General features: G+C 44.9%; 1 protein-coding gene across 3 annotated transcripts in view; it reads left to right on the top strand.

The window, feature by feature from the left end:
- The first annotated feature begins 266 nt into the window (after window positions 1-266).
- The window catches only part of LOC310700052 (hyaluronidase-4-like), a 30,283-nt gene continuing 18,284 nt past the window's right edge, over window positions 267-12,265 (top strand). The window contains exon 1 of one of the 3 annotated variants that reach the window (XM_083488877.1): window positions 267-783. Coding sequence is in view for 2 of the 3 variants with exons in the window: in XM_083488876.1 (XP_083345002.1) it covers window positions 2,101-2,260 (160 nt within the window). In the remaining variant the exon portion in view is untranslated. Of the gene's footprint in view, window positions 784-2,055; window positions 2,261-12,265 lie in introns of those variants that run through there. The other 2 variants (XM_083488878.1, XM_083488876.1) reach the window with 2 other exon arrangements.

Genomic DNA, 12,265 nt, shown 5'->3' with positions numbered 1-12,265 from the left:
AGCGGTTGCTGTGGCTGAGTGGCCAGTAAGCAGTTTGGCTGTGTTTACAATGCGGGCCCGAGTCTCAGGGACTCTATCTCTTTTACCCCTGAGTTGACCTTTCCCCCCAGGGAAGCAAAAGGTGAGTGTTGCCCCCCTCCCAGTTCCCCTGGAGGGGCTGAACTGTTTCCCAGACCCGTACCATGCAATGAGTCATGGTGGGGTGTGTCAGGATACCCAGATTGTCACAACACCGTGGGCTGCTTCTGCATCCATGTGTCATGGCTGTAGTGTTGCTGCGCTGATTCCTGGTTAGTTGGCTATGGAGCAGTTTCTTAAATTCAGGTTTGAAGCTTTCAGTGCACAACTTTCCTGGCAGGCAGCCCCATTTATTTTAGGAAGCAACCACCCCGGGCAAAAGCCATCGAGGCACCTGTAACTGCCACCTTATTTTCCCCTTGATCTTCTTCTGTGACTGCCTCCCTCCCTTTCCCCATGTCCCACCCTCGAGTTCACGAGCCTTTTCCTGCTTACTCAGAGATGAGTCACAGGTGAAGACATCGCTAAGCTGCTCCCAGAAGCAGCAACTTCTGACGACTCCCGGGCGTGAGCGGGCAGGGTTCGCGGCCAGGTGAGGCGGTGGGCGGGGCCGGTGCTGGGTGGGCGGGGCCAACAGGTGAGGGGCGGTCCTGTGCCCTCCTCCCCCAGGTAAGCGGCGCCGGGGGATCCGGCGGGACTCAGGCGGCGTCAGGCAGTGGTCCAGCCCTGGATGCCTGGACGGGGAGAGATGAGGACGCGGCAAAGGTACGTTTGCGTCGCGGCGTCTGCTGGGTTGGGAAGCCCAAGCCGGTCCTTCCTATCTGTTGGGAGCGGAAACCTCCCCGCTCCCTTCCTCTCTCGAGTTTCTCCGTGACTCCTTTGTTTGCAAAGACTTCGGGCAATACAAATACCAGCGTCCTCAAGGGAGCTGAGTTCAAATCCAAGGGGTTGCTGTTCTACCTGTTGAAATGGGCTTCGAGCGTTGCTTTGTGGTGGGTCAACTTTTTGGAGACCTCTTCCTCTTCCTCCGCCTGCATTTCCACTTCCTTCCTACCTTCTCCGGGGCTGCTTTTCCCAAGGAGCCCCCGCTCCCCGGGTCTTTCCCTTCCTGGGGTGTAGATCCACGTGTGTAGGTCCGCTAGCGCCGCGCCCTTTGACATTTGCATATCTTAGCCCGAGAGCAGCAACTCCCTTATCGCCTCTCAAGATCGCGGCGACTGAAAGGGGCTGGGGTGAGGGGCGGGAGAGAGAGACGGAGACACGAATGAAGCCCACCCCTCAGTTTGCTTCAGGAATCAACTGGCAAAATCAACCGGGGGGGGGGCATCGCAGCAACCTGTTGAGTCTCTGCCCTGCCCATCAAAACTCCACCCTAGGTATTTATTTCATTATCTGTGCTTGATAGTTGGAGAGATTGCCATTCTATAGAGAAAAAAATCACCCCATCTCTTCTGAATATTGATGGTTCCCCTGACCACAGCACCTGAACCTTGGTGTGTGTGTGTGTTTAAGTCTTGTTTTAGTGAAGACACCCTAAAGCTGTTGGGTAGGCTTTGTATGCTAGCTGAATTTCAAACATGTACTGGTTGCCTGTGCATCATGTTGTACCCATTACCGAAATGACCAAGCCTACTCAATAATGTCCTGATTCAGTCAAGCAAAGATGGCCCTTGATGTCCCTTCCAACTCTGCAATTCAGTGATTCTAAGATGGGGTTTGCAGGTACCTTCTCTCATCTGGGCATTGGGCAGACCAGACCTCCTTAGCTTCAGCAAAACCGTGACCTCGTGTGCCTTGAGCACAGATACCTTGGGGGAAACTTGGATACGTAATACCCATTTCCCTCTCCAGAGTTCCTTCTGTGCCAATCCTTACATGCTGTCCTTGTTCAAGTGTCCTCTCTTAAAATACTTCCGTGGCAAATACTCAAGGAGGAGGGGTGGGGGGAAACCTTCCTAAAAACCCGGCATTTCTTTTCCTTCGTTATGCAACCCCCAGGACTGCAGTTGATCTGCCAATCAGATTTTTATTTGCAGTTTACAAAGGGTTTGCAGCAGCTGTGTGGAGCTTGCTGTGTAGAAGATGTTGTGGATGACATCAGCTGAACGATTTGTGGTGGCTTTTGCCATCACTGAGTGCAGGGCATGGAGTGGAACGGTTTGTCTGCCCCAATACACCATGTACAGAGAGAGTGCCCTTTTCAGTGAAGTGCCCAAAGCTGATCGACATGTAACATCCACAGGTATCTTGAGCTCATGCAGCTGGCCTGGGCGTCACCAGGAGCTGCCTGAAAACTGCTACTGCTCTAAGCACAAGGTTCTTATGTGCACAGATGTGCACTAAGGATTATGGACTGTGGAGTTCATGGAGTGTGCTGGACCAGCTTAGACAAAAGTTCCACTTGATCCCTCAGGCATGGTGATAGCTAAAGTCAGCTTCTGTCGGATATGAACTTGCTTGTCTGACTTCTCCCCGTGATGATCTAAAACCCTTCCTATCAACATAAGCAGACCTGCCAATATTCTCTCTAGCTCTTTGGGAAATGGGCTGAAACACAAGTTTCACTGGCTAAAAAAGCATTCACTCTAATCTTAGGTATTTATTGCTAGTATCATTGCCTGGTAGTATACTATAATCAGCTGAAAATTGTGACTATAACTGCAACGGTTATGAATGTAGATGGTTATGAACAGAAATGATCCTGCCAAATTGAGCCTTGTTTCCATTTTAGTGCATTGTCAACTGGCAGCAGCTCTCCAGGGTGTTATAGCAGAAAGGTGATTTTGTCCTCAACATTCACCCAAATTTCTAGCCAAACTACAGACAGAGGCAGGCGCCACATGTGAGCTTCGTGGCTGAGCGGGGATTCAAACCCTGGTCTCCAAGGTCCTAGTCTGACACTGTAGCCATGACACCACACTGGCCGCATTAGTGGCCATAGTCTAAGTATTAAACTACATGTGATGGCAGCAGATCATGCACAGACCCCTTTTACTCTGATTCCCCTCCTCAATTTGGGGCAATTTAACTACAGCTGTAGAAGCGGCCCTGCAAACATGCCCCCTTTCTTCCTCTCCCCATATAAACTCTGTGATTGGGGCAAATCCATGTTTTAAACACATGAATCTATTGCTGCCATGTGTACTTTGAGCCTTAACTGCTCTTTTGATCCATAAATACTCCTTAGTGCAGGAATGCAAGCATTCACAGGCATTTTACAATATACAGTATATATAACGTTATAGTCCTTTAACAACCTCGCTAAGCCAGGTTAATGCAAGCAATTTTATCATGAATGAGAACAGGCTTACAATCTGGGTGTGCATCTGTTACTTTTCTTGTATTGGTTTAAGAGAGGAAACAAGCTGACTGTTAGATTTGTCTCCCACAAATTGCTGTACCTGTTCTGTTCTGTGAGTAATGAACACATCATTGTTTATGTTTTAAAAGAAGCCTGAAATGATAAAAATATTTACAACTCGAGTAAGAAATTAGTATTTTGGGATATGCTCAAGGAAAAACCTGGTACCTTTTGAAAAAATGCTGAAAAAATGTTTTGTGCAGTCTTCTGAAATGTAATCGGCCATCTGCCAGATGAGACCCAGACCTGGAAACTGCTAGATAACAGCAAGGCAGGCTGATTGAGCAGAGTGTTTCAACATTTGAGCTTATGAATCCAGCTGTTTAAATCATTGCAGGATTCGTTTAGCTATGAACATGAAATTATGATGTCAGTTTGCTAATCCAGAGTGAGTGCTCTTTCCTGATGCATAACCTAAATATATCTGCATGAATTCATTTTCTGGAGAAGTAGGCATGCTTAGGAGAGCTTGATATTTAAGGGAAGATCGGTTAGCAGTACCGCCTCAAGCTGGAGAATATTATTTGGAGATTAGTGTCAGCTGCTACCAAGGGCAAAACTAAACTGACTGTAGCAGCATTGTAGTCTTTGCTACATGGGTGGAAATCTACAGCAAATGAATGCTAGGCAGCTATTCCAGACTGAAACCAATTTGACCTGAAATCCAACTGAAATCTGCTGTTGTCATATGTGCTCAGAGTTGCCTCCCCGTTCTGTCCTTTGCACGGATCCTTTAATGTTCAACGGATTCTATACCGCCTTTTATGGTTTGTTTACTTCCACGCATGTCAAAAGTGCCTTGCAGTGCAATTAGAGATGTCAAAACAGTTCAGAGAATGGGGTTCATTATCGTGGTCTCCTGTGGATGGCTGCCTCTGCAACAAAGCCAAAAGAGGAGGAAGAAAGAAAAGGAGCTGTTGTACAGTACAAGCGCAGCCCATTAATTCCTCCGTGATGGTGCTAGCCAACTGAAATGTGGCCATTTTTCTTAATAGGAAATTTTGAATTGGATGCAGGACACAAAGCTACCTCTTCTAGCTGCTCTTTATATGTGGGATGCTTCACTAGAACCGAGTTGTGATGGAAAAGTTCACTGCAACTAGGGAGTTCTGCATGCGTTCCTTCGCACGTATCCACATTTTCACCTACAGTTGTTAGTCAGCTCAAGTGTTTGGCAAAGCCTTGGGCTGCTTTTCCCCTATCAACTCACAACAGGTTCTCGGGGCTGGATAGGCCAGTCCTAAACCTGTATACACAGCAGGAAGTTGTAATGAGTTCAGTGGGATGAAGTTTCTAGTAAGCATATGGTTAGGATTGCAACTTGACTCTATTGGGTAAGGACAAGGAGAAAAACAGGCTAGCTTGGGCTTGTTTATGGATTAGGGTGAAACTTTCCACTTTCTACTAATCTTGCCTTTCTAAGATAAATTAGAGCCAAACTAGACATGCCACATAGCTCACCCTTTTACAGTTGGTTTTACAAAATAAATAGCAAGTGTGTTTCCTCTCATTGTGAATGGCAGGTGTAGTTTGTGTGTGTGTGTGTGTGTGTGTGTGAGAGAGAGAGAGAGAGAGAGAGAGAGAGAGAGAGAGAATCTATTGGATCCCATGAATCTTTGATGTGGATGGTTATCCCATTTCTGCAAGGAGGAGCTGCCAACATGTGACAAAACCTCAACAGGAAATGGTCTAACACTGACAGCAGACTTATTTCGGCTCGCACTATATGCAGATCCTTTCTCCCACACCTTGAGGCAAAGACAAAATAGAGGATTGTATTCTCCTCTACGCATTGGGCCAGTAACAAATGAGAGGGCCCTATGGTTGTCATGGATGCCATGAAGTCTCAAGTCTGCCCATCTACGGCAACCTTGGAGTGAATGTTGAAGACCCACAAGACAAATGTCTTACAGTTCTCCAATATCACAACTGTTACTTGCTAGTACTCTACCAGTTATGTTTAGTCAATGCTTGTTGATGTATATTTTGATACATCAGTGTCGGTGGCTGGTAGGCAGGAGGAAAGGCTTTGCAGAGAACCTTGTATAGTAAAGGATAAACACATCTCTCTCTCTGTCTCTCCTTTGAAAATTGCACATAGAAGGCTTTGGGCTTCTGGTGTTGTTTACTTATTCTCTGGGCCATTTCAAAATAATTTTTTTACCAGGGTGTCCACTTTCCACCTACAATGAAGCCATGTTAGATTGATAGTCAACAGATGTAGGTTCACTCACACTCTGAGGCTGGCAATACAAGGAGTGGAAGCAAGCAGCAGAGAATCATTCAGGGTCTTTTTGAGCTTTTACTGCAGGAAGCAACTGAGCAAGGGGAAGGTTTCTGGGCACTGCACCAGTGGCAGCCTTAGAACGCACCTGTGCCGACAGCACCAGTTTCCCCGAGGCACAGAAGTCAGTCAGGAATAGCTGCATAGAGAAGAGCTCTCACTTTCAAGTCTCTTCCTACTCCCACCCCACTAAGAACAACTGTGGAGGATTTGGATGAGGGGAAGTACAGGATGTTTCCAATGTCCCCACCAGTTCTCATAAAATCATAACACTTCTTGGTGTGGACTAGCACCTGGGGCACCTAGCAAATGCCACAGAAACTGTGCCCACAAACAAAGTCACACAGCAAGAAGGTCCAGCGCAGAGGGACTTCTGGCAGATCCCTCCCTGCGAGAAGTGAGGTTACAGGGAATCAGGCAGAGGGCCTTCTTGGTAGTGGTGTCCACCCTGTGGAACACCCTCCTATCAGTTGTCAAGGAAAGAAACAACTATCTGACTTTTAGAAGACATCTGAAGGCAGCCCTGTTTAGGGAAGCTGTACACTGTATTGTGTTTTTAATATTCGGTTGGGAGTCACCCAGAGTGGCTGGGGAAACCCAGCCAGATGGGCGGGGTGGAATTGATAAATTACCATTATTATTATTAACAATAACATTACTACTATTATTATTAGTGAATCCCACCCTCCCAATTAACATTTAAAAGTTCTCCCTAGACCTGAAATTTTAGCAGGTTTCTTATCTAGGGTACCTTTCTCATGTCTGCTGTTTTCAGACTAGTTTTCCTCATAACAAAAAAGGAGAACCGATTACTCCTTTTTTAAACTAACCTCAAAACTGTAAACACCATCCTCGCAGGAAAACCATGGCAGTTATTCACCACCTTGGAAGGGTCTATGATGCCTGAAAACTCCATCAAATTCTGCCAAAAAAAGTACAGATGTGATGCTGATAATACCAAGGTTACAAGTTTGACTCCCCAATATGGGACAGCTCCCTCCCTCCCTCTGTGCATCTGAAGAAGGCCAGCTGAGAAAGGAACATGGGAAACAACCCTCAACCTGGGCAAACCTCAAGTTGTTTTACAATCTCTCCCTGCAATTGTGTGAAGGAGATTCCCCAGGCAGCTGCATTTCTAGACATTTATTAGCTAGCATTCTGTATCACAAAGGGAATCATCAGGCACACAAAGGTAGTGGAGATGTCCTTGGTTGCAATCTATTTGGAGGAAATTATTCCATTCTTCCATTCTGCTTTGCATGACTGTGCTCTCCAGGGTGGCTTCTTTTAAAAGTTACTGGCCACAAGAAAGCCCTGTAGTCCTTCCCTTTGGTATTTTTATTTGTCAGGAATCTCTAATCTATGGGAGCTTTGCTCCTTTCCTTCCTGAAGAGAACACCAGTTGCTCCTATTTTGCTGTAGCAGGGCCTGCAAAACAGGGAAGGCTAGTCTTGATTTTTCCCCCATTTAAAAATATTTATTTTATTACTTATTCCATAAAATGTATACACCGCTTGACTGTTAAAAAGCAGCAACAACCTCAAAGTGGCTTACAAAAATATAAAACCAAAAAAGTTAGGACTTTTCCCCCAGGACATTAAAACATATAAGAAGTTAAAATACTAAAAGCAGATTAAAATTCACATCAGCATTTCTAAGCATCTGGGTAGGCCTGTCTAAACAGGAATGTTTTTCGCTGTACTCCTGATGCTCCATCATCAGGGTCTAATGATGGAGTTCTTGCTATGTTCTGTTCACTTCCCTTGTTTCCCAGCCTGTGTGTGTGTAAGACTCTTAACTGAGACATTCTTCTGGTATACACTCATAGAATCACAGAATTGGAAAAGACCACGGGGGTCATCTAGTCCAACCCCCTGCAATACAGAAATCTTTTGCCCAACGTGGGGGCTTGAACCTATGACCTTGAGATGAAGAGTCTAGCTAATGCCACATTCACAAGATCCAACCCTTGTACTCTGCACAATTAATTAATCTGGAAAAAAGAACTATCCCTGATATTGTATAGTCTATCAAAAATTGAATTAAAATCTTGATGAACTTTGAGGTTAACCAAATTCCCAAATATTTAATTTTTTAAACTACTTTTATGCTCGTTTGTTGTTGCATCTTATCTACCATTTCTTTATCCATATTTTTAATTAACATTTTTTGTCTTTTTTATATTTAATTTAAAACCTGCTACTTGTCCAAATTCTTCAATTTCCTCTAATCCTTTCTTAGCACTGACTAACGGTTCTTCTGTTGTTAGTACCAAGTCATCAGCAAAGGCTTTAACTTTATGTTCCTTTCTTCCGACTGCAATTTTTAAAACTTCTTCTGTTTTCCTTATCCTCATCAGGAGGACTTCGAGTACCGATATGAATAGTAGTGGTGACAATGGACACCCTTCAGGGTCATCAAGTTTTAGGAATAGCTTGTCATGGCTTTGTGTAGAACTATCACACCTGTAACCTGTATTCCAGCGGCAAAGGAAAATGGCTGTGGAAAAGCTGACAAAGAGCCATCACTTTTTCTTATTTTCCAAAAGCTGGCTGTTTTTGCTTCTTTTGATCACCACATATTTTCTGATTTCCAGAGATGTCCCCCAACTTATCAAGAACCCAGCTGGAACAACTGCATATAGTTTGAAATTTGCTAGCCAATCGCTGCCAGAGACAATCAGCTTGATTTTCATTTTGCAACTATATTCTAGAACCATCAGGCTAGAACCCCCTTTGGCTTTACTGAAGCGATAGTTCAAGATGGTGGGTACCTGAATGAGGAGGAATTGCTCAGCTGCCAGCGCTGGGTATGGGACAAATGTTAACATTACAGTTTTCAAGTGGTAACCTGCATGTCAGTGCAAAAATCTATCAAGCGCCAGCTCCTCTCCGCTTGGTACATGTTAATGAAAAAGCTGCAGGGGGTATTCCTGCCGCTGAACAACACATTATATGTGTGCCAAGTTAATCAAAGGGAATTGCTTTTGTTCTGATGAAGCTATAAATAAATAACGAATGCACATCTGGCCAAATTTAAATTAGGAATAGTTTTGGATCAAATATAGTTGAGTGCATTTGCCTGGGACTCCTTTGGGATGTCAAGGATTCAGTTAAGGCAGTTTTTATCATGGAGAGCTGGTGAAACGTAAGAAATCGTCTCTTATACTGCCAAAGCCCTGAGGTCCACTAATTGGGTGCAAAGCAGTGTATTGAGGAAGGGGGGGGGGGGATGGCATGACTTGCACTTTGAATTAAGGAGAAGAATGTTCCTGAGCATATGCTCAGGCACGAAATGTGGCCTTAAGAGCAGAGGCGAGCGCACAAATTCACACAAAAATCCACTCCTGCCCCTCCACCCCAAGTCTGATGTCAGCAACCTAAGTGGGGAGGAAGCCATTTTGTTCCTGCTGTTGTGAAATCATCCGGCAACAGAAGCCCCTGACGCCCTCCTTGAATTTGCTACCACAAGATGTAGTGATGACCACCAACTTGGTTTAAAACAAATTCATGGAGGATTAATCAACCACGCATTACAAGTTACGGTGGTTAAATATTGGCTCCCACTATCACTGTCGATATGCCTCTGAATAATGGGGAACGAGAATGGGAGAGGGACCTATTGCATTCATGGCAGGCTTTTTGTATCTGGATGGGTTAGTAGGCTGGCCTAGATGGGCCTTTGGTCTGATCCAACAGAGTCCTTCTTACATTCTTACTTGCCAATCCTACTGCAAACCACCCAGTCAATCCCAATCTATGTTCTACCCACCCCTGACCAGGGCTGCAACTCAACTTCTTTTCTAGCCTTCCTGCCTGAGACTTGTCAATGGAGTGAACCTGGGACATTCAATGGAGTGAACCTGGGACATTCAGCATCTGGCCCTGAACTCCGGCCCTTTTGCCTACTCTTTGTAAAGCTAAGCATACTGAGTTAAATCTAAGCTCCCTGATTCAAATTGCACTACGACCGCTGATGATGTGCCAAACCTTGGGGAAAGCAGATACAGGGATGCTGCAAACCTACCTTACAGGTAGGTTGGAAGAATAACTGAGCAAACTTATGCGAAGTGTTTAGATTGCTCCAAAATGTAACATAAACACTAAATATTATCATAATCCATTAGCTAAATTAATCGTACTGTTTGTATAGCAGGTGGCATTTTCCATTGTGTTTTTAAAAGGGGATAGTGGCGCTATTTCCTCCCCCCCCTTTTTGGATTCCATTGGAGGAAAAGCAGCAGCAGCCCTGGAGTAGTTCTTGGATTCTTGCAGCTTCAAACTACCTCTGCTGAACTTGTACTGTACATTCCTTCTCTCCCCCACTCCCGCGTCTTCCGCTGTCGAAAATGTTTTGAAGTCTGTTTTGCTTTACGAGAACCGCGAGCAAATTGGGTACCCAAGGGAAAAAACCAAATAGCTACCGTTTCGATCTTGCTGGATTGTGAAACGAACCACAGCAGGTGGGATGGGACTGTATATGCTTTGGGAAATTGCAATTCCCAACGGTTCGTGGGGATTCTCATTTAACTCAGCATATTCAAGAGCTGCTTTCGGAGGCAAAGCTTTGGAATGAGCACCGTCCCAGCAGAGCCAAATTATCACCAGCCCTTTAGCCTGAGTCTCGACAGCTGAGGACCAGGGGAAACTGTCTGGTGAAATGAAAGACTTTGGGGTTGGCAGCAGCACTTGCTAGCCTCCAGATGCCTGCCTGTCGCTCGCCAGTATTTGTGACAGTCAAGCCATCTGCACTGATAACTGCGAGAACTACAGGAAGACAACAGGAATGTAAAATGTTGACAGATCTCGTACGAGATGGGTTCTGTGCCATTTAATTGTTGCATGGGATGGAGTTTTGTAGCAGGCTGGGTTTTCTGCCATAGTTAAGGTAAGAGAAATTACACCTGTCAAAGTTCTCCTTTGTACACAACTGTTAACAGGTACAGGAGCCTTATCATATGTCGAATTGGCAACTTAAAGTGTGCCTCCCCATACATCCGTAGTGAATCTTCTAACTTGTTAGTATTAATTAGCTGGTTTAAACCAATCAGCCTCACCAACCTAACTGTTTCTGTGTTATAGTCTTGGCCCTAAATTTCTTAATACGGTTCAGGAAAAGAGCTGGTCCAAAGTGCAGATTTTTCTATCCTTGCACTCATTTTAATAACTCTCTTGATTCACCATGTTGCAATTTGTTGTGATTCTTCTGTAGAGTGTGACTCCTTGTTTTCTGATCAGAATAACCAAGAAGCTGTTTGGGTCAGGTTTCCCCAATTCTCTCATATGCTAGATATCCTTTGGGACTAGCAAACGGAGCAGGACACATAGTCGAAGTGCTGTTTCAGTTATGCCTACGCCTGGGTTCGCACCCACACACTTTTGTCACGCTCGCTTTGTTTTGTTACTTGCCGTTCCAGAACAGACCACTTCCTGTTTTTCCTACATCTGCTGGAGTGGCAAGCTCGGGTTTTTAATTAAAGAGTAAATTTGAACAATTGCACGCATACACCAAACCACCGCCGCACAAGGATTTGCAGAGTATATACATGCTTTTGGAGAATAGGCACCAGGCACACATTCACTGTTTAAGCATAAGTAACTCACCCTTTTGCATTTCCACTGAAGCTGTGTGCAAATACTGATGCCTAACGGGGCTGGCCCTACCATTAGGCAGAGGAAAGCGGCAGCCTTGAGCAGCTGATTTGGGTTGTGTCAGGAAAAGGCAGCAAATTGTCAGCTATTTAATTTATTATGACTGCACTTTTACTGCCAAGGAGGCACTTGTGGGATTCTCTGCCTCAGGTGCCAAAATAACTTGGCCCCTCTTTGGTGATATGAACCTTGACCAGTGGGGAGGGGTTTCCATTTGTTGCTTCACCTCAGACAGCAAAATGTCATGGGCTGACCCTGATCACTAGCTGAGATATGGGCTATCCTTCCTTGTGCCAGCATGACAGATTGTAGAAAAATCAGCCATTCTGGAAACTCACACTGATCTGTGTAACAACCTGTGTAACAAGAGAATATTAAACTGAGGGGGAAAGGGGGTGGGGGAGACCCAATATTTTAAGGAGGTTTAGAGAAGCATGCTTATGCTCAACTATTTGGTCTGTCAATCTTTCAGCCTGGTGGTGTTTGCTTCACCGATTTCCTGTGTGTAGCCACCAGGTGAAGCAAGGTAGACTAAAATGCTGTCATAATGTATTCATTCATGCTTTGGGTTGCTTTTTGGGTTGCTGTTATGCGTTGAAGAGAGGCAGCAGAGCAGTTAGGTAACTTTAGACTCTGGACTCTATTGTCTTCCACTCACCGCCTCTGTAAATAATATGGTATGGTGTATTGATAAACCACCTTTTAGTCCCAAAGAAATATACAAGAAAGGTACAATACATAAAAGACATAAATGAAAACCATATAAAATAGCTGTTGTTCTCACTGAGGTTTTTTATGCATTGTATTTTTCTGTATTACTTTGCTATGGTAATGTGTATTACTTCAGAATGTCCTAAGCCAGTCCTAAGTTCTGTGTGCTTTATTGGGGGGGGGGGCTACTCATTCTGCAGAGTGAGGCCCTGGATTTCTGCCCCAGAGTCTCTTGCCCAA

Source organism: Podarcis liolepis, assembly GCF_965112155.1.
Source record: "Podarcis liolepis genome assembly, chromosome: 2".
NCBI lineage: Eukaryota > Metazoa > Chordata > Lepidosauria > Squamata > Lacertidae > Podarcis > Podarcis liolepis.
This window is presented reverse-complemented; position numbering and strand designations above follow the sequence as displayed.